The 23,398-nt window shown below is 43.7% G+C and overlaps 1 protein-coding gene across 1 annotated transcript in view; it reads right to left on the bottom strand.

Annotated features, from left to right (window-relative positions):
- Nucleotides 1–23,398, bottom strand: part of ANTXR1 (ANTXR cell adhesion molecule 1) — a 252,763-nt gene that overhangs the window by 59,586 nt on the left and 169,779 nt on the right. Inside the window, exons 14-17 of the mRNA XM_043468945.1 lie at nucleotides 23,029–23,070; nucleotides 13,146–13,241; nucleotides 12,448–12,615; nucleotides 309–389 (exon numbers count right to left, since the gene is read on the bottom strand). Coding sequence (XP_043324880.1) covers nucleotides 309–389; nucleotides 12,448–12,615; nucleotides 13,146–13,241; nucleotides 23,029–23,070 — 387 coding nt within the window. The remainder of the gene's footprint in view (nucleotides 1–308; nucleotides 390–12,447; nucleotides 12,616–13,145; nucleotides 13,242–23,028; nucleotides 23,071–23,398) is intronic.

Below are 23,398 nucleotides of genomic sequence, written 5' to 3'. Positions count from 1 at the left end.
TGGCAGAGGAGCAGCAGCCCTCTCTCTGGAAGCTGTCTGAGCATCCCTGCTTTATTCAGTCACTGTACCTGGAAACCCAGCAGCTCAATTCCTAGAAAGCTAATCTAACCTGTTTCGGTCAAAATCCTTTTCAGAAAAGCAAGTCGAAACTCAAGGTCTTGTAGAACCCAAATTTTGAAAACTAGTATCTGATTTGTCACAACATAATATGATAGCTGGATTCACATACCTGGAGTTATTCCAGCTCAACAGTCAGAGGGAGAGAGAGAAAAAGAACGCATGTATGCGACATTGTTAACGAATCCTACCGTGTCTCCTGGCTGTGGACGCATCACGGACACACGATCGTAGCCTTTCCTTAGTAGGACCCACAAGGCATCAAGTTTTCCCTGAAATGAAACAAATGCACCAAGATTACATCTGAAACCAGACTGAAGGCCCACACAGACATGAACTTTCCACGCTTCTTCAGTCATATGAACCTCACTTCACCAGCAATGCAGTTGTCACAGGACGTGACTCTCTAGTTCAAAATGTGGGTTTCAGCAATGGAGGAGAAGAGATGCATCCCAGAGAACCGTGATGCTCATGCAAGGGACACCTGCGACTATAGCGCAGCCTCAGGTCTGCAGACACAGAGGAGTCATTCAGCCAGTTGTCCTCATTGCATTTCTGGGCATCTCCTCATACTGCAGGTCAAGCTTTTCAACTTGCACTAAAGTTTTTTCTTGATACTTAGTGTCCCAAGTTTACAAATGAAACAATGAGGACAAATTCAGAAAAATGACTGAATAGAAGCGTGGGTGGGGCTAGACCAATGAAAGGGTCCTGGGGCGCAGATCCATGGCTGTCCCCACAAGAGGCTTCAGAATCCTGGGCTTGAGGGGCAAATGACCAAGGATCACGGATCACCACAAATCACAGCCCCCTTTGGAGTTGTAGGTGATTGGCTGAATCTGAGAAGATTGAATCTGTGAGGGCTAAAGTTTTCATAGTACATGACAAAGGGAGTCTAATGATCTAATTCCTTAGACATGCTGAGTGGAGCTGGCTTCTGCCACTGCAAACACTAAAAACACAGGGAAAAAAAGACATTTATTTAGCTTTGCTCTTATTATTAACCCTGGCTGGTGACTCCACCAACAGGCAGAAGTCACCTTTATTTTGTCTGATTTCCCTTCACCACCAGGAAATCTGCTCACCTCCACCTCCAAACATGACATTTTAGCCTCTGGAATTGGTGACTACGTTCCCTTTCATGGCAAAAAAAAAAAAGGACTTTGCAGATTTGATTACTGTTGAGTCCTGTTCTAAAGCCACAGGTGCGAGCCCTGTACCAAGGCCACAGAAGCGGAGCCCAGAACCAGGTCAACAAGTTAATTGAGCCTCTTGGTAACTGTTGCCAAAAGCCCCTGATCATCACTAACAGGCCTCCTGACTCCAAATTAGGCAAAGATGCCCACTCTAGTAAACACTCTATCGCGCCCCAACCAATCACCTAACACCAACCTTCCAGCAGGAATTTTCTTTGTCTGGAGGCTGTAAAAATTGGCTATTAACCCACAAAAACTGTCAACTCTTCTTGGTCTGTCAGGTCAGCCCACTGTGTTTGCAATGCCTCCTTGATCTCTGCTCTTTGTTCTTAATAAACTCACTCCCTTCTGAAGTGCTGTGTGTCTGGAAATTCTTTTTCAACCTGCACTCGAATTGCCCCAACAATTATGTTAAGGATCTTAGACTGGGGGACATGATCCTGGATCATCTGGATGGACCCAAGCTAACCACATGGATTTGTTTATTATTTATGTATTTCGCAGGGGTCCTTAACAGAGGGAGGCAGGAGGGTCCGAGTCAGAGAAAGAGATGGAGAAACAGAAGCAGAGTCAGAGTGATCCCGTGTGAGAAGGACTCAACCCGTGGTAGCTGGCTTTGGGGAGGAAAGGGGGCCACAAGCCAATGAGCGGGCAGCTTCTGGAGTCTGGAAAAGATGAGGAGATGGATTCTCTCCTAGAGCCTCCAGAAGGAGTGCAGCCCTGGCCTTGCTGTCATCTTAGCCCAGTGAGACCCATTTTGGGCTTTTGACCCCCAGAAATCTTAAGACAATAAATTTGTGCAGTCTTAAGCCACTCAGTTAGAGGTAATTTGTTGGAGCAACAGTAGGAAACGAATACAGCCCTTATCACTCCCTGACAAAGACTCTGTTTATTTGCTTGGTATTTGTCTCTGGAATGCCAGCTCCATGAAAGCAGAGGTGCTGCTGCTTTTTTTAACTGCTGTATACCCAGCCCTTAGCACAGCTTCCGGTGCTCAGTAAATATGTGTTAGATGAATGAATGCATCCAGTACTGCCATATGCTGGGCTAGGTGCTTTTCTGTGTGTCTGCTCATTTCATTCTCCCAGCAGTCCCAAAGAGTTATGGGGAAGGAATCAGAGAGGTCAGCTAACTCGGCCAGAGGCACATAACTTGTAAACTGGAGAGGTGTGACTGGATGCCCCCACCATGTCTGTCTAATTCTAAATATTAAAAAAAAAATTTTAATGGCATTTATTAATTTTTAAATTGAAGTATAGTTGATTTACAATGTTATGTTAATTTCTACTATAGAGCAATTGATTCAGTTATATACATATCTACATTCTTGTGGCCCAGCTGGTAAAGAATCCACCTGCAATGCAGAAGACCTGGGTTCAATCCCTGGGTTGTGAAGGTCCCCCAGAGAAGGGAAAGGCTACCCATTCCATTATTCTGGCCTGGAGAATTCCATGGACCATTCCATGTGGTCGCAAAGAGTCGACTTTCACTTTTACTTCACCTTCTTTTAAAATACTCTTTTCCATTATGGTCTATCACAGGATTTTGAATATAGTTCCCTGTGCAAAGCTCATATACTTTCTACTATACCAATTGCAGCTTCTTCCTTGTGCAGATCTGGTCGGAGCACTTTCACTTAGGTCCTCTAGAACAGGGTTTCTAAACTGGGGGTTGCAACTCTTCGACCCCTCATGAAATAATTTTGTGTATTAGGATCTGAATTAATAGGAAAGAAAATATTTGAGTTAATGGCACATGGTGAGGATAAGTATGATTTGTGAAAAATGTGTATCAGATAAACATGCATGGGTGTGAGTATTAGTGTATGAAGTGAATACACACATGTGCACACATAAGGATTTACTGGGCCAACCTATATTCCTGTTGGGGTCTCATGAGCATGTTTGAAAACACTGACCTGTAAGTGGTCTTTGAAGGATAATGCTGAAAGGCTAAGCATCTAGAAACTTCAAGTTCCTTGCCACAAAGCTTTCATAGTGGCAGCATCGATTTAAGAATGCCACCTTAAAGAATTGGTGTTCTGAAGTTATTTTCTGGTGGGTTTTATTCAGATATGAAAAATGTGCTCTGCAACCTTTATCAATGGTTGCTTGAGTTCTTGTGGGTTCAACTCTGTCTTGCTAAGCATAATGCTTCTCATCTCTCTTGGCCAAGTATTTACAAAAACCTCTAAAAATATTCTGGAATGACTTCAGAATGCTGGGAAGGACTGCTGCTGTGTTCAGCATGGTTTTTTGCATTAAACCGTTATCAATCATTGGTTAAATGTTTTCCTTTAAAGTTCTTTGGGATAAGCATTTATATGTCAGGATATAAACAGGTGGACTTCCTGGACGAATGCCTTTTTTCTTTTCCCTTTTTTCGGGGGGACTCCTGGTAACTGACTTGGTAAATCATCCCCCTCTCAGTACTCTGTGCACTGATCACTCAACTCCTCGACAAATGAGGTGCAATGAGATGGGGCTAAAAGAAAAAGTGGCTGTTGAGGAAGTGTTATAATTAACTCAGCAGAAATCCAAAGTTCCAGGCAGGGAAAAGGGGCAAAAACTACCTAGATGTGCAACACCAGAAGAATGGGTCATGTTTCTTTATGGCAACAGATCATAGAGTGATATTTAAGCACAAAATGACTGGCTTTAGACTGTATTTCAGGGCTGCCCCTCACCAGTTCTGCTGTGGCCTTAGACAAACTGTTTCATGTCCTTAAGTCTTACCTTTCTCATCTTTAAAAAGAAGAGAGATAATAATATTGTCTGCTCTATGGATTTCTTAAAAGGCTTACAATTAGATATTGAAGTAAGATGTGTACATGCTAAGTTGCTTCGGTCATGTCTGACTCTTGGTGGCCCCATGGACTGCAGCCCGCCAGGCTCCTCTGTCCACGGGATTCTCTGGGCAAGAATACTCCAGTATTCTCAGTGGGTCCCCGAGCCCTCCTCCAGGGGATCTTCCTGACCCAAGGATTGAACCCGTATCTCTTATGTCTCCTGCACTGGCAGGCAGGAAGCCCTTGAAGTAAGATACTTGTCTCACAGAAAGCATTCAATGTTATCAATGTATTAATCCTTAGGTAAAGTCATTAAAATGATAATTTGAAATGCTCTGTAGAAATATGGAAATGAGTGTAAGATGACGAGTAAGAATCCAATAATTTGTACTTCACAAGCCTGGAGCACCCGTCCTCCACTCTGTCCTTCAACCCCATTTCCGCCTTTCCCCCTGGCTTCTATGACGGTGTCTGGGAACCCCCAAAACTCCACCACAGCTGCTTCGCTAAGGCTTGGCTAAACCTTGGCTCTGCCTGCTCCTTCTCAACTCTCTCAAATCCTTTTCAGCCTCTTCTCCCCTCTGCCTACACTTGATGCAAGGGTGTCCTCGGTGTCCCCCCTCTACTAGACTCACCCCCAGGCGGAATGCTCACCCCGCCTACTTTCACCTGGTCTCATGGGTCAAATTTCCACCTGTCTGCCCATGGCTCATATAAGCTTCCAATCCAATTACCAAATCTTAGTTGTAAAGTAAACATATCACAGGTATAAAAAAACCCCAAGCATCACATATTGAATAATTTTTCCCCAACCTGCTCCTCCTTTTACACCCTGCCTTGAGTATGCCATGGAGCACCATCAACATCCAGACAGGCAATGACTAGACAGGTCATTCTCATCTCCTCTCTCTCTGCCACCCCTTCACGTCCAACGTCGACCCTGTCTGGTGGACGTTCTGTCTCGTCTCCCCTCTTGCCTCTTCCTGTCCAGCCCTGCCCCATTGTCTCCTCGGCTACTGTCTTGGCCTTGATCATCTGTCACTCATCCTGAGAATAGTTTCCTGATCGGTCTTTTACCTTCAGGCTCCCAGTCCTTTCTACTACTTGATTAATAACAGATTTCATGGCTAGCTGGAATGGATGCTTTGTTGGTAATAAAATAAATCAAGAAGCATCTTTATTAGCAGTGTGAATTTAGGCAAGTTACCCCTCTGTGCCTTGATTTTTCCATTTGTAAAACAGAAGGAGTAGTAGCAGTTTCTAATTTTGAGGATGTTGGTAAGAAATGAAGGAGTGAGTGCAAGTAAGGCCCTCGGGACTATGCCTGACTTGTGGTACATGCGTCACTCAGCTGTGCCCTTCATCCAGGTGAACTGCTATCATGAGCTGTTCTGGCCAAAGTAAGACCAGCTAGTTCTGATTGGAGCCTCAGTGCTCTGAATTCTGAAAGTTCCACAAAGGAATCCAAAGTCCCCATTCTGTGTGGCACAGAAAACAGTTGGGGTAATCTATACATCCTATACCTTGCTGTACTTCTGTCAATACATCAGGTAGCATTTTATGCAAGAGCTGAAGTAAGCTTTAGAATAAGTGTTTTTAGAATCAGGAGGATAAAAAATAACTCTTAAAAGTCAAAGAGAAGTACAGAACAAGGTTTCTTTGCTTGATTTTCTGAGAGGAGGCAGAAGTTTTGTCATTTCAAGACAGTAGCTACTGGGCTTATTAATAACATCCCTTTGGGGCCAGAAGAGCCTCAGGAAAGTCTTCCAAGTGGTTGGTGGGCTTTACTCACAGCCTGGCAGGAGCCTCTGAGTTGACTCCATTATTTCTCTCAGATCTGAGTGTCCTGCATGCATGGCCCTCTCTACAGGTACATTTTAAGACACAGGTCCTCACTCCCCAGAAGGAATGCTTCTGTGAAGCTTAAAGATTCTCCACCATTCTGGGAACCCTCCACCAAAGTGTATTAGCTGACATTTATATATATTTTTCTTTCATATGAAATTGACACACTTTGACTATCACATGAGAAGTGTACCAATTCCAGGTTCCCCAACTTGACCCCAGCCTGATAATCAGTATCTTCCAATCCACAAAGGCTGGCAAACCAGGAATTCTCCATCAATGCTCACTTGTTTCTTCCTAAACAAGAAGACCAAGCCAGGAGGTTTGTGAGGTCCATTGCTCAACGCATCTTGGTGCATGGACTTTGTGGCTGCCTTTCTTTCCTTTTTTGGGGGTGGGAGGAGGGGTAGGCAGGCAGCAGCTGTATCTTCTCTTCTGGTTTGTCTGCCTCAGCTACTTGAAAGTTAGTCAGAAGCTGGAAATTTTGAGGGTAGTTCAACTTAGAGGGCTGTGAGAGACTAATACTTATTTTTTATCCCTTAAAATATATGGTAAATATTGTGACTCATGCGTCTCCTTAAATGAAACAAATGAATGCATAAGTTAGAAACTTCCCCTACACATGCCCACACATAGACACACTCACACATGGTCATTTTTTTCCCCTCTCTTCTTTCGGTCTTTGTTTAAAACATGTTTGGAACCATTCTAAAATGTAGCCGGGAAGGGACAAAAAATGCCTGTTCAACGTCAACAGCACATCTGACAACATTTAAGGCTTCAGTGTGTCTCACTGGACGGCATAGAGCTTCGTTCAGGGCAGTTCAGCGCTGAACGCTGCTTGATTACAAGGTCAAGGTGCTTAAGGCCAGGGATGACAGGTTTGCCTGAAAGAAAATGAACAGAAGACCACCGGCTTCCCTGCGCTGTGAGCCGCGCAGGCCGGTCTGGCTCTTCTGCAGAACACAGCGGTCTGCAGGGCCAGCCAGGGTCTGGCTTTTGTCCTTCGGCTGTCATTTCTGTCATTGCCAGTCAAAGGGAGGAGCTACTGGAAAAGGAGGAAAACCATTTCTCTGAAGGCTGCAAGCCTTCCAGCAAACTTGAAAATAGACCTGGTTTTAATCTTTCTGGTGGCCATACATCTGGGCATTACTTAACTCGCCTGAAGCGGTCAGTCCCAATTTAATGAGAAGCACGGGATTGCTGTAAATCCAGGGGGTGAAAACCGAGCAAAGAAAAATTCAGGCCAAATATCGGAAAATGTCCTGATCATGAGCCTGGAATGAGGAAAGGGTGAAGTGTGGTCAGTGTGGTCAGGGCCTTAAATGAGCCTGGGCGACGGCAGGGAGCAGCCCGTGTGGACTCCTTCTCCTAGGGAGCTCCCCTGGGGTGTGCTGAGGCAACGGGCTCCCCTGCTTCTCTGGTCCTCAAATCTACTTCCTGGAATGCTTGAGAAACCGAGTCAAATGCAACCAGTTTAAAGGTGTGTGATTCTGATCACCTTCACTGGGGAACCAGGACTCTTTCTAGAACTTTCTGAAAGTTTTGCCCTGGGTGGAGATGTTCTCCCTGTTGATAGTGGGGCAGTGAGTGGGCGGGCCATCCTCCATGAGCTGCCTGCCCCCATCCACTCTCTGCAATTCTCTGCCTTCCTGGTTCCATGCCTTGGAAGCACAACCTCAACAGATGGCATCATTTAGCTTCCCTTTGGTCTGGCCAACAGGTAGCACCAGAAGATGACAGCAGACAGATGAATGGATAAAGAATATGTGGGGCATGCACACGCATGTGTGTGTGTGTCTATGTGGGTATATATAGAGTGGAATATTACTCAGCCATCAAAAAGAATGAAATAATGCCATTTGCAGCAACATGGATGGACCTAGAGATTATTACACTAAGCGAAGTAAGTCATACAAAGACAAACATTATGATGTTACTTATATGTGGAATCTGAAAAAAGATGATATAAGTGAATTTACTTACAAAACAGAAACAGACCCATAAACATAGAAAATGAATTATGGTTACCAAAGCGGGGAAGGGGGTGGAGGGATAAATCAAGAGTTTAGGATTAACATATACACAATACTAAATATACTAGATATAGAATAGATAACCAACAAGAACCCTACCATATAGCACAGGGAACTATACTCAGTATTTTGTAATAACCCATAATGGAAAAGAATCTGAAAAAGAAAAAAATATATATATAATGGAATCACTTTGCTATATAGCTGAAACTGAAACAACATTGTAAATCAGCTATATTTCAATTTAAAAAGGGAGAGAAGAGGGCAAGATAACGGGGAGGTTGGTACTTGTTCCTTCTACTCCCTCCCAGACCCCCACTTCCATCAGTGGCTGCTTTCTTATAGGGCCGGGGTCTGCAAACATTTTCTGTATAGGCCCAGAGGGTAAATATTTCAGGCTTTGTAGGTCAAGAGGCTATTATGTAGGTGCTAATAAAATCATTAAAAAATACAAAAACCATTCTTAGCTTGTGGACCATATTAAAACAGGGAGCAGGGCAGATTTAGCTTACTGACTCCCTCTCTACGGCCACAGCTCCCACTGGGTGACCTCTGCTCCGGGGCTGCAGCTCTCACGGATCCAGTAACACCGGCTCCTCTCCTTGCCCTTCAGGCCCAGGGATGCCACAGCCCTCCCTGTGGAGTGCCTGCATGCCTCCCCATCGCCGGGGATTCTCTTAACCCTGCCCAGATCTGTGTGAGTTCGACCCTCTTGAGTGTGCCTTCTGTTTCCTGCCAGGACCAAGACAAATCCAGCCAGAGGGTTCAGGAAAGGGAAACAGAGTTTATGAACAGCTTGAGGCTGAATGCTTTGTCCAAGGCCTAGTGGGTGTGTATAGACATTGTGGCTAGAATGGGGCTCATTGTGAACCACGCATGAGGTTACAGTCCAAAGGCTGAAGTTCTGGTGGACAGGCTGCTCTTCTGAATAGTGTACATTACGACTTTTCAATTCTGTTCTGTGCTTCTACTCTCAAACTTTCTTGTTTTTTCCCTTCCCTTGACAATCTGGCCCAGTTACACATAGGATGACCTCTTTTTCTCTCCTTGCCTCAAAGAGATGGCAAGAAGAATGTCACCTTCTTTGGTCTGAGAGCACCAAAGTGATCTGGGTAAGTCACAGGAGAAAGTCTATCTGGCATGATGCTCTGGGTGTGGTTTCATAATTACATTCCACGCATCAGCTCTATTAACAAGAGGTGGAGGAATCCCTACTCCATGCCAGGTACAATGCTGTTTGTGGGTGATTCAAAGATGAGTTAAGCATAATTGGTGCCTCCAGCAGGGGGAAGACTCACAAACAGGAGCAGTCACACGAACGAACGAAGGAGCTGTGCTAAGCCTTTGTGTGAGCCGCTCCAGCAGCAGGAGGAGCATTCACGCTTTCTCATGTCCTAACAAAGGGGTCCTAAAGAGGTGCCTAACGAGCCCAGCAGCATCACAGGTGTTTTCCAGCTGGCTTTTTTGGTGATCCCTTAACATGCAGTTTTCCAACCATCCAACATTAATCCAGCAGCTGTGTTTGGGAGAACAATGGACCCATGTGAAATTTAGGATGTCTCCAAGGCATGATTGTGGTCACTTTGCCACCGCACCACGGTTCCTGCTCTCAGGGAGCCTCCTCTGGAAGGCTGGCTGGTACCTTCGGTGGTCCCTTTTTAACTGGGCCCCAGCCCTGACGCTGCTGATTTGGCAGGTCAGGCTTGGGGCCTGAGGGTGTTCATTTCTAATAAGCTCCTGGGGGATGCTGATGCTGCCCATCCAGGGACCACACGTTGAGAACCAGCTTGCACACACACAGACAGTGACCAAGGCTGAAGAGCAGGGGCTGGGGGAGGCAACAGTGCGGTCTCCCTTAGGGAGTTTGGATGGGAAATTCGAAAAGGGAGAAAATTAGGGGAAAAAAGGAGTTTCCCTTCATGAGAAAAAGTGGGCAGGTCATAAAGGCCAGGGAGACTTTGAAAGCCTTTTGTGAGACTGAATCATGAGGTTTGAGACATTAGGCCTGGGAATTTGTGTTTTTAAAGCTCCTACAGGTGACTGACTCTCAGCCAAGTTTGAGACCCTCTATAGACTCAATATCCAGCAGTACCTGGCACACAGTAGGTACACAACAAATATTCAACTGACACTAATTCCAAGTGCGTGTTGGGAGTATTCTGATATTTCTAAATCTAGTTGTCTATGTGCTCATTTGTTTCATAAAACTCAGTCCTAGACCACTAGTTACCAGATGAATAACATGTTCTCAAGCAAATACAAATTCTTCAAATAGAATTAAAGCTCTCTCAATATCCAAGATTACAGAGATGAAACCCTGGCTCTTACCAAATATGTTGTATTAGTCACAAGGTACAGATTTCTGAAAACAACATAATAGAAAATCCCCTTTCGCCTTCATCTGAGATTCTCCTTGGCTCCTTCCTGTCTGCGCATGCATGCACGCCACTGCATGTTCCACATTAGAATATAATTAGAAGCAAACAGCTGTTAGTCAAGCAAACTACATTTGGGCCACATTTTTTCCAGAGTTCAACCCATTGCTCTAGGAGAGGGGGTGGCTTATCTTAAGAATCTCACCACTTGAAACACAACAAACCAAAATGACAATTCACTGAGATTAGTTTGAGAATGAGGTAATTCAATTGAGCAGAGACAACTACCAAGGAAGTTTCCTCCACTGTTTAAAATGGTTACTTCTTTTGATTTCATGGGAGAAGAGCTGCTCTGAAAATAGCAAATATCTCAGTTATCACTGGAAGGGGAGTAAAGCTGTATGTGTGTGGGTGGGGGGGCACTGCTCATGAGATCTGGTTCTTTTTTTTAACTTTTTATTTTACATTGAAGTATAGCTGATTAAGAATTTTGTGATAGTTTCAGGTGGACTCAAAGGTGAGCAAGGGGACTCAGCCATACATACACATGTATTCATTCTTCTGCAAAGAGAGTTGGTTCTTATATTGATTGAGTCTTTCACCTGAGGCCTTGGCATAGTTCTGTCTGCAGCACAGAGCTAGAGGGTGCAGATCTGAGTTGGAGCCTTGGATTCCAGACAGACTCAGGCAGAGCAAAGACTCTACCACTCTAGTTTTTCTGGTAGACTATGTCGGTCTTTTTGGCTACAATTTTCTAGTGCTCTTTGATGGTTGGCATAGTGCAGATGCTTATGGGGAAGACCAAGGAGCAAGGGTGTTGAATGAATCACATGAATTCAAAGACATCTGCACCCATGAGGAAGAGAAAAGAGGCCTTTAGGAAGCACTAACTGCCTCCAATGACTTAAATTTCCCAATAAGTTAAAAAGGCTTTCAGTTAAGCTGTGGAACTGTGAGGGGGAAGAGAGATGCTGGAGAAATAAGACACTTTGTTCGCAGCCAGGGAAAATGAGTACTAGACTCATGGCCAACACAGCCCACTACACCAGCACATGGCTTGAATAAAGGGAAATGGGCTTCTGTTGTGGCAAGAAGGATAGATATTAGGCATCAAGGAGAATCCAGCCATTGTTATTAGACTATGGAAAGCCTACCAATGAAATCATTGAAAGTTATAATCATTCTCTGGGGTTACTACCCAAGTCACTTTCTTCAAGTCCACTCTCATTCCACCACTTTGCCATGGGGATTTTAAGAAGCCCAGCTCCTATTGCTGGGCACATACTGGGAAAAGTTGAAAACTTTCAAGCACCCCAGTGTTTATAGTAGCACTATTTACAGTAGCCAAGACATGGAAACAACCTAAATGTTCGTTAACTGATAAATGAAAAAGAAATGTATATAAATATATATATATATACACATAATGGAATATTACCCAGCTGTAAAAAAAAAAAAAGAGAAGAATGAAATAATGCCATTTGCAGCAACATGTATGGACCTAAAGATTATCACAGTAAGTGAAGTAAGTTAAAGAAAGACAAATACTACATACTATCACTTATACGCTGAATCTACAAAAATTATACAAATGAGCTTATTTAAATAACAGAAACAGACTCACAGACACAGAAAACAAGCTTATGGTTTCCAAAAGGGAAAGGGGGGGAGGATAAATTAGGAGTTTGAGATTAACGGATAGAAACTACTATACATAAAATAGGTAAACAATAAGGACCTATTGTATAGCACAGGGAACTATACTTAATATTTTGCAATAACCAATAATGGAAAAGAATCTGAGAAAGAGTATATATACATGAAACTGAATCACTATGCCGTATACCTGAAACTAACAAGACACTGTAAATCAACAGTACTCCAATTAAAACAAAAAAGCCCAGCTCTCACCTTGATATTGTGGAAACTGAGAAAGTATACATTTAAACTTTCAAGTCCATGATTTGAGAAATTTGTTTCTTTGTGACAAGCTGGATTTTGGTTTGCTATCATCTCAAGAGATTCTGGTTCTTTCTATGTAAGTGTTTTACAGGGAGTGAGGATGGGTTTTTGAGTAGAAAGAGGCACACCTTGATCGGAGAATACCACTTCCGGGGAGAGGAGGGCCGGCGCATGTTGTTGTTGAGATTTCGGGGTTCAGGGAATTCGTACTCCTGCTCCGGCATCTTGACTCTTGCATTCTTTGCCTTCTCCAACTTAGCACCTTCTTCTGTGGAGCCCTTTTCTCCCCAACGAACCTAAAATAAATAACATACAAAAAACCCCACAAAATAACAAAATAAAATATGATGCCCCCCGAAAACAGGGATCACAAACAACTGTATGATGTGCTACCCGGTCCATTTCTTTTGGGTCATGAGGACCAGAGAAGAGGGGTGGAGTAGAGAGAGGGAAAGGGGGAAGGGCTGGAGGAGCAGCAAAAGCAAGCAAGGGACATGGATATTTGGGGGAGGAACCATCCAGGATGTGGGAACAACATACGCAAAGGCATTGTGGGCCCAGTAAGAACTCTGGATTTTATTCCAGTGATAGAAGAAACTACTGGGGTGGGGGTAGGGGGGACTTGAGCTAATGAGTGAATTGCTCTGACTCACAGTGGACAAGACACCAGGGTGAATAGGTAAAAGGCTATACTTGTTATCTCTCCATTGATGCCTCATGATTCACATCCCCATTAGACCTTAAGTGTGAGTTTTCACCATTTTGCTTTGGTTTTCTGTCACTGAGTAGTCAGCATGTAGACATGAGTAAGTGAAGCTGTCCTTACCTCCATCCTTTTAATGCCTCCAACGCCTCGGCCACCATAATAAGAAGCATCTACCGTAGGCCACTTTTTCTTAGGCAGACCATCATCATCTTCTTCCTGCAGAGAGATTGTGACACATGAAGGAAGCAAAGCAGCATTGTGTCCACTATGGCAAAGTGGATGGGAGCAGACTGCCTGGGTTAAACCCCAGTGTCACCATTTACTGGGCCTTGAGCAAATCACTTAACCTGTCCAAGTTTATTTTCCTTATCTGCAAAGTGGGAGTAAGAGCAGTACGACCTGGTTAGATTATGTTGCGTTCTTGGAACATGTTCTCTTCTGCATCTCTACTCCTTTATAGCGTATCTCATCTAATCCTATCTACATGTTAATGCCTTGTGAATTTACATCTTTGTCCCTGACTTCTCTGACCTCTGTTGGCACCGACATCTTCTCGGGGACTAATCAATTTCTCAACAATACATGTCTAAAAGAAGTCCTGATTTCCCCACCTCAGATTGGTTCCTGCCGTAGTCTTTCCCCTTGCTTGGGAGTCATGCTTGAATTCTCTCTTCCTCTGTTTCCCCTTCCCTATCTCATCTCAATTTTCCAGCAAGTTCTACTGACCTTAATTCTAAAAGACTCTCAATTCATGGCTTCTCCAACTCAAGCTCCATCACCACCTCCACCACCCTGGTACCAAGGCTCCATAAGCTTTCTCCTGGGTATGGAGACAGTCTCCTAACTGACCTCTCTTACCTATAATCCATTCTCCACAAAGTAGCAGAATAAATTCCAAACCTCAACTCTGATTTGAGAGCTCTGGCCTTTACTCACCTCTCCAGCCTTCTTCCTTCCACACTCCCCTCTCCCCGATACTCTGAGTGCATTCCCTGGACATCCTTCTCAAGTAGCCCCAGTCTCTTCATCCCATCAATCTATTTTATTTTATTCTATTTTATTTCTTACAGGGCTTCCCAGGTGGCTCAGTGGTAAAGAACCTGTCTGCCAATGTAGGAGATGCGGGTTTGATCCCTATGTCGGGAAGATCCCCTGGTGGAGGGCATGGCACCCCATTCCAGTATCCTTGCCTGGAAAATTCCATGGACAGAGGAGCCTGGTGGGCCACAGTCAATGGGGTCACAAAGAGTTGGACACAACTAAACAACAGAGCACACACATGGCTTGCTATTTATTTATTGTCTGTCTTTCCACACTGCAATGGAAGTTTCAAGAAAGCTTATGTTTATTTGTCATAGTTACCATTGCAGTCTCAGCTTTTAGAACAGCACCTAGTACATGGTAGATGCCCAAGAATTATCTGTTGAATTTATAAATAAATTAAACAAGATGATTCAAATAAAGCAGTTAACTAGGTGTCTGCAACTTAGCTTACTGACAGGAAGTTAGCATTTACAATGCTTTTTAAGATGAAGGGAGAAAACAAGAGGAACTTGTAAGCTTATGGGTGGAAAAGGGAGGGATAAGGGAGGGATAATTAGCAAAACCCTTCTTTATCTTGGCGCTAATTCCTGTTGTGGGGAGAAAAAGTCACCATCAGACAGCCCTAGATGGGCTAGAGGGTGGTGGCATAATTTCCCTTCGGGGTAAGGAAAGTCTGCAAAACAGATTAATGTGCTCAGAACAAGATCACCTCCCACAGCCTTGGGTTGGAGGCATTTGGGGAGGCAGGGTGGAATCCCATGCGGGGCCACTTCTGTGTGGAAAGGGGCAGGCATGGGACCGGGTACATGCAAGGGTCCGCAGAAGAGAGGTCAGAGCCAGAGGTGACAAAGCAAAGCAGGAACACAACACGTTAAGACCTTCAAGGTGACCTTCTGTGCTTCTGATGGGCAGGTTTCTGTTTAAAAATTAATGTATCTAAAGGACAGTGATCACATTCAGGCAGCTGACCAGAACGGGCCAGTCTGCGTGTGTGTGTGTCTGCGTGTGTGTGTGTGTGTGTGTGTGTGTGTGTGTGAAATGAACCTGTCCTCCTTGGACGTGGGGCTGTGCGCCCTGAAGGCACAGTGGGTCCTGTTGACGACCCTTGTATTCTAAATCTTGCACAGAGCCTGGCACATGGTAGGTGCTCAATAATTGTCAGTATCGAATTCGTGATAACACAGCTGGATTTATGTAGCCTTTAACATGTATGTGCTGGTCACCCTTCCGAGTGCTTGACATATATCAACCCAGTCATCTCTCAACCAGCCAGTGATGTAGGTGGTGCTATCACACCCACTACAGAGGAGGAATAGAGAGGTTAAGTGACTTAGTCACCAGCTTCGATGTGGCAGAGATGGATTTGAGCCCAGGCAGCCACACTCTTGTTTGACTGTTTCTCTGTGTTGACAAAATTCTAGGTTTTGGCCTTTTGTGTTTTGCTTTTCCAATCATTTGATGCTTTCAAGTAAATGCAGTTTTCTACTTCTCACCACTTGTACCTGCTAAGACTTCTGACTACATGTGCCAAAATAATAAATAAAAACAAACAAAAAGGACACCAGCAAGAAAATACTATAGCTCACAGTATCTCACCTTACAATTTCAGAAAGTTTATGATGTCAACCAGGAACCTTATATGTTTAAACTTCACCACTAGATGTGTCTGTGTCATACATGAAACATGGCTTCCAAAACCCTGGGCATGCCCGGTCAAGGACTTAACGAACATAGCAGCACGGAGAATGTATGAAATTCCAAGAATAAAGCTGCTCTATTCATTAGGGCACTGAAAGGGTCTCATGAGTCTCCTAATTATTTAAATGACAGGAGCACAGATGACCATATAATTGGGATTTTTCACTGCACAGAAGAGGATAGCCAGACCCAGAGAAATGAAGAGACCAGTGGAGTGGAGTTCTGATCTGGCTTGCCTTGTCGGGTATTCCCCCTATAGTTACACGCATAGCTGCCCTTCCCCCTAATCTCTTCCCGCCCCTGGGCTCTATGCCTCCGCGGTTGCCAGGTACCCAAATTGTGCTGGCCTTCTGCGCATGTGTAGGTCCTGCATCCCATACAGGAAATGCCTAGAGGGCAATCCACTCCACGCGCTCTTGATACAACCAAGCCTGCCCTTAACCCCCTGACCTGAGCTTGTGGGCCAAACTCAAACAACAGCAAAAGACAACACAGAGGCCCAAGGATTGACCAACGGGAGAGTCAGAATTTCCCTTCAGTTACTATGGCTCTGTTTACACATTCTAGAGACGGAAGGGTTTTGCAATCTTCAGAAGAGAAGGGAATTTTTGATGTGGTGTTTTTTCTTTTTTCTTTCTTTCATTTGGCCAAAAATTGATGAAATAAAATCATAGATAGTCCTCAGCAATTTCACTGACAGAATTGGCAGCACCTGAGGTGAGTCTCTACCTCTAACTAAATAGCAGGGCTTTGGGGGAAGTCCCTCTCACACTGCCCTTTAAGGATGTAGCAGGGAAGGGAAAAATCACCAGTACAGAGATCCCCTATGATAAATGGAGTACAGACTGAATGAGCAGAACTGCTTTGTGTCAGCAAAGCCATAGGAATCAGGGGTTTGTGGGCAGTCAGCAGAAGATGAGCAGAAGAATGGAACTGAACTCCAGGAAACTGCCAGGTGCCACCAGAGAAGGAGGCCAGGAGAACCTTGCAGGAATGGAATGGCAGGGATGGTATACATGTACAGGGATGGCTGAGTCCCTTCACTGTTCCCCTGAAACTATCACAACATTGTACGTTGGCTATACCCCAATACAAAATGTTTTTGGTGTTAAAAAAATTAAAAACAAAAAAGAAGGGGCTGTTTAATACTCTGTTTAATTGGCTGCACTGTATTGTAACCCACTGGTACTTTTAAACCTTCAGTAAAACTTCCTACACAGATGGCTTTGTGCCAGTTGTGTCTTTGGGGAATAGAGGGATCTGATTTGTTAGATGGTATCCAGCAAAGGAAGAAGAGGAGATAACGCAGAAGAAGCAAGTAGTAGGAGGCAGTGGTGCCTGGAGCAACCGCAGAGATTAGGAAGGGATGCTGGTTTTCCATTAGCGGAAGTTTTGTTTAAATTTTGAAGGATGTGGTGACCCCAGACATCCAGTTGGCTGATGCTTGGGTGACACGAGTGGCAGCACATGACTCAGATAGGGAGGCCTGTTCTGACCTGTTCATCCAGGCAGACCTGGACAAGAAGGAGCTGAAAAATAGAAGTCTGATGCACACATTTGGGAGGCCATGACTGGTTTAGTCCTCTGCTGTCTGCACGCACTGTACTTTTTCCATCTTTCCAATCGTGCTAGGCTTTTATATAGCTCCATGCTTCACCATTCACAGTTCCATATGCTTGAAACAAACTTCTCCTGCTTCTTTTACCCATCTTTTAAGATATTGCTCAAATGTAACCTATTCCATGAAGAACTCCCTGATTTCCCAGGGAATTCAGTGCTCCCTTCTGTGTTTGCCATGGTTCCTTGTATTGACTTTCACTCACTCAACAAATATTGACCTCTTAGTCAGTTATTAAGCAAACCAGCAAGGAAAGGGGTGAGATTACTGATTCTGGGGATCCCTCACTCCTCATGCAAACCATGATGTGAATAGCGCCCCCTAGAGTTGTGCCATGGTGGCCCTCTGAGACTCAGTCTATGAGTTCTTTAACATTCCTGCTTCTTTGATATCCATTTGGCAGAAGAACCAAATGGCCATTTTGGCCTAAATAGGCTCTCAATCTCCAATTCACTATGGGTAGCACTAGGACCCATCTATAGAAGGGAAAACATAACTGAAACAGAATGGAGCCCAAGGAAATAGTTTTAAACCAGCCTTTGAATTCATTAAAAAGTTCTTTGAACTATTGCACATCTTAAAACCTTATGATAAACCCTACGTGCCCCCAAACAAGGGCCCTATATTTGTCCATTCCTTCCTTCACTCACTCAGATGACTGTAGCTGTGCCTCCACTGCAACATGTTCTATTTTGAGAAAAATAGAATGCAACTGTCAATGAGATTGTTTACATTTATAGAAGAGTAAGTTTTGTGAGGATGATGATATGAAATAAAGGACAGAAGCCATAGAATCTCCCAGGTCTGAGAGGCTCTGGAGGCCCGACCTTAAGTAGCTCTGACTACTGTGTCTTCGGACGTCTCTGGGGATAAGCCAGAGAAGTCAGCTTCAATGTCTGTCTTGGAGATGAATTCCTCAGAAGAACTGGTGAGTCAACAAAATTCATCAACTCCTCTGTGTAAGTACAAAAAAAAAAAATCCCAGTCGACTTAACTGATATGTTTTGGTACCATCCTATTTGTTTACATACACGTAATGATTAACACAATGACTGTCCTGTGTTTTTCAGTAAAGAATTGTGTGTGCACTTTTTAAAGCAATTGTGTGTTTTTTTTTTAAACTACTGAATATAGAAGACTGAATTTGGGTCTGTTCTAGGACTTCTGATTAGAGCAGACATGTGTGTATGTAAGGGTGTATTTGTGCATGTGTGTATCAGATGTGTCATATGTCCACTGAAAAAAAAGATGCCTGGCAGAAACTTGGCTCTTCACCCCTCCACAGTAGGATGCTAGTCTGGCTGTTTGTGTAGACACAGCTGTGAGAGGGACCAGGTCTGCTGCTGTTAGGGAGTTCAAAACAACAAGACTTGTTGTTTAATTTTTCTGTAGCCCAGTTTTCCCATCCAAGAAATTCTTGCCACATAGAAATCATTAGCATCAATGAGCAGGATGATAAACCTGGAAATAAATTCATCATTTAAAGCCAGGTGCTTATTATTAATTGGGTGCTCACACAGTGTCAGTTCACTCAACACATGTCCCTCTCCCTCTCAAACAGTCAGAAAATGCATGGAGGGTGATGACCTTTAGAACTAAATTAGCAGGTGAAGTACTCCATTATTGATTCTTCCATAAACTGCCAATTATTTGGAATAACTAGAGACAGTGAGGAGTCCTTAGTCTATTGACAATTAGGGAAGACCCTTAACCCAGGAAATACTCTTCTTAGTTGCTAAAATTTACTTTTCTTGTTTTTGTGGAGAGCTTGAAATTTCAGGTAATTTTTCTTTGTCTTGTCTTTATACACAGAGATATCACTGTCAGTTGCTCGGAATCTATAGCGCCAGAAAGAATGAAGTGGCTAGGCCAAAGCAAAAACAATGCTCAGCTGTGGGTGTGTCTGGTGGTGAGAGTAAAGTCTGATGCTGTAAAGAACAATATCGTATAGGAACCTGGAATGTTAGGTACATGAATCAAGGTAAACTGGACATGGCCAAGCAGAAGATGGCAAGAGTGAACATCAACATTTTAGGAATCAGTGAACTAAAATGGATGGGAGTGGGTGAATTTAATTCAGATGACCACAATATCTACTGCTGTGGGCAAGAATCCCTTAGAAGAAATGGAGTAGCCCTCATAATTAACAAAAGAGTACAAAACATAGTACTTGGGTGCAGTCTCAAAAATGACAGAATGATCTTGGTTCTTTTCCAAGGCAAACCATTCAACATCACAGTAATCCAAGTCTACGCCCCAACCACTGATGTCGAAGAAGCTGAAGTTGGCTGGTTCTATGAAGACCTTAAGACCTTCTAGAACTAACATTAAAAAAAGATGTCCTTTTCATCATAGGCGATTGGAATGCAAAAACAGGAAATCAAGAGATATGAAGTAACAGGCAAGTCTGGCCTTGGAGTACAAAATGAATCAGGGCAAAGGCTAACAGAGTTCTGTCATGAGAATACACTGGTCATAGCAAACACCCTTTTCCAACAACACAAGTGTTGACTCTACACATGGACATCATCAAATGGTCTATACCAAAATCAGATTGATTATATTCTTCGTAGCTGAAGAAGCAGCAGCTCTATACAGCTAAGACCTGGAGTTGATTGTGGCTCAGGTCATGAGCTCCTTATTGAAAAATTCAGGCTTAAATTGAAGAAAGTAAGGAAAACCACTAGGCTATTCAGGTATGACCTAAATGAAATCCTTTATGATTATACAGTAGAAGTGATTAATAGATTAAAGGGACTAGATCTGGTAGAGTGTCTGAAGAACTATGGACAGAGGTTTGTTGAATAAGCTATGACAAACCTAGACAGCATATTAAGAAGCAAAGACATCACTTTGCCAATAAAGGTCCATATAGTCAAAGCTATGATCTTTCCAGGAGTCATGTACAGATGTGAGAGTTGGACCATAAGGAAGGCTGAGTGCCAAAGAATTGATGCTTTTGAGTTGTGGTGCTGGAGAAGACTCTTGAGAGTCCTCTGGACAGCAAGGAGATCAAACCAGTCAATTCTAAAAGAAATAAACCTTGAATATTCATTGGGAGGACAGATGCTGAAGCCAAAGCTCCAATACTTTAGCCACCTGATATGAAGAGCTGACTCATTGGAAAAGACCCTGATGCTGGGAAAGATTGAAGGAAAAGGAGAAGGGGGCGACAGAGGATGATATGTTGAGATAGCATCACCGACTCAATGGACGTGAGTTTGAGCCAACTCCAGGAGATAGTGAAGGATAGGGAAGCCTAGCGCGTTGCAGTCCATGGGGTCACAGAGAGTCGGCCATGACTTAGTGACTGAACAACAACAAGAATAAAGAGGATAACTGAGAGTTCATTATAAAGTTGTGTTCATTTTCTCAGTATATTTATCACCTTTAGGATATGATGCTTATAGAGCTGATGGAAGTTTGGATAATTGATACTTGTTCATATATATGGCAGATAGCGTTTAACCTCATTTGGCTATTAATGTCAGATATTGTAAATCCTTTGGGGATAAATAAAAGATCAATTAGATATAGATCCTGACCTTCAAGTATAGCTAATAATCTTAAACTTTGATGCAGAAGGAAAATGTCAATAAAATACCCTGGGAATACAGAGAAAGGAGAAATTAGCTGTGGTGAAAGGAAATTACAGCACAGGAGCTGTCCTTGAAGGGCTGGTGGGATTTGAACACAGGGAGCTAGAGTGGAGAAGGTTGTCTAGGTTTGGACTGTGATTCAGGGCTTTGTGTAAAATACTTTCATGGGCTGGGTTACATCACTGTTTCTGTGGGATTTCTTTTTTATGATTATTTTCTTTTTTTCTGCCAAAACACATTAGGAAGGAGATGAGGGCTGCTGAGCTCACAGGGCCAAGGAGCAATCAGGGCCAGCATGCATGTCCGGAGAATCAGCGCCCCCTTTAGCCTGCCCTGGCCAGCATGGACGCTCCTATAGGTCTAACACAGCCTGCTAGGTCTCAAGGGTCCCCAGGTTGTCACTGTGTTTCAGGTCTGCCTTCTAGAGGTGAAAGTATGACTCCCATAACAATATTGGATGAAACTGGAAAAATTCAACTACTTGTCTTCTCTTGCTTTTAGCTATTCTTTCTTGGTGATTTACTGACTTGGGCTTTATTTTTTTCCTCCAGAATTGTAGGACTTCACTGTACAAATACTTATTGCATTTATTTTGTGCATGGAGTCCTATGCTAGATGCTGGGGCCTGGGGGTCAACCATACCCCACAGTCTTGGACCTAAGACCCTTGGTGGATTTTGGCCATGGTGGCTGCCACGTCACCTTCCAAAGGCAAATGCAGAGCCAGCAGCAGAAGAAAGGGTAATAACTCCGCTAATTGAACATGATGAGTAAAGGGAACATTCTTCACCTCAGGGCAAACAGAGCAACCTCATCGAGAGTTTCTTGCCCTATTTTTCTCAGGGAGTATAAGACACAGCTGCACACAATAGAACCACAGCCAAATTGGAACTGGGGGAGCTAGCCACGGTGCTTTCTCTTGAAGGATTAAGAAGAGGCTTTTGTGGATGTCAGGAGAGTTTTTTTTCCCCTCCCTTAGCTGTGCACAGCAATGTAATTTCCTCCACTGATTTCTGGGCAGAAAGTTAGCATTCCAACAAGATGCGCTTTAATTGATTGCAGTTATTAAATCCCTTAGCTTACAAGCTTATAGTTCAGGATATAAGAGCCACATGGAATTTTAATCATTATCTCTTTTTCTGTATGAAGGAAACTTGACAAAGGCATTGGGAAGAGGAATGGTGAGGGGGTGGTGCTCACTTTGCATGCAACCTACCTTAGGGATTAAGGAAAATGAACTGGAAACCTCACTGATATCTCTTTGGAAGCCACTAAGTTTGCAGACCTGTACTCTGGCTTCTAAATTTATGAATGCCACATTGAGGGAAGCCAGCTATCCCAGGACTAATCAGAGGACCAGGAAAAGCTCTGGGCAGGCACTGCTCCCCAGGGATGCTCCTTCTTACCATTAGCCTTTAACGCCTCTAGGCCACACATGACCAGATCTGCCTATTGGACAATTTATGACGGAATCTAAGACATTTTTCTCCTTTCCGATGATGAGGATCTAATATCCTATGCAAGGCCAGAATACTAGCATACTGGACGGGGTGCAAGTATATTTTCTTTATTGCCTGGCAAGTCTTTAGGTAACATTGTTTTAAATTAAAGGAAAATGTAATACTTAAGCATCAGTTTGTTCCTAGAATCACTGATTGTTTGGAGAATGTGGCAAATTCACTCAGAGCCACACACAAAAAGCATTGTCTCTTCAGGGAGAAGAGATCCAGCATCTGTCTGTTTTGGAGGAAAAAGCAGTACCTTGGGGCTCCAAATAATTGTACTGAGAAAACCATTTATGTTCGCATTTCAATTTTTTCTTGCAGGGAGAAAACCTTCCAAAAACCATTGCGCCTCCGGCTGTCAGTTCAGATCAGTTCCTGTTTATCCTTGGTTAAGAAAGAGCCAAAGACCTCCCTCTTTGCTGCTTTATATGCAGTGGGAATCTGGGCCTGATGTAGTTCTGCTCTGTGGGGGCCTGAGTCTGGGGCCAGCGCAGTCAGCTCTCCGTCCCACCCCGCCACCCAGCCCACCTGGTCACTCACCTCACTTTCCTCAGCAGGGGGTGGAGGGACCTCCTTGATAATCTGAAAAGGAAAAAAAAAAAAATGAACAAATGAGTAGAAATCTCCATCCACCTGCTTTCCAAGAGGCCTGCTTTCAAAAGGTTCCTGGGTGGTGTGGCCATAATTACCACTGTAATGGGTTCAAGCAAGGCAGATGTCTTTCTGGGCAGAATAACTCAGTAATTACAGCATGACCCAAGCTGAGGGCTCCACACTCAACTGTGCCTCTTTTAGTTTTGTACAGAGAAAAAAATATTCCATACGTAACAGTTTCATCTCTTACCCCAGGTAACTGTCCTGCAAATGTATTCACTCATTTATTCATCTAGTCATTCCCGCATCATCTCAT

The sequence above is a fragment of the Cervus canadensis genome, chromosome 5, assembly GCF_019320065.1.
Source record: "Cervus canadensis isolate Bull #8, Minnesota chromosome 5, ASM1932006v1, whole genome shotgun sequence".
Classification (NCBI taxonomy): domain Eukaryota; kingdom Metazoa; phylum Chordata; class Mammalia; order Artiodactyla; family Cervidae; genus Cervus; species Cervus canadensis.
This window is presented reverse-complemented; position numbering and strand designations above follow the sequence as displayed.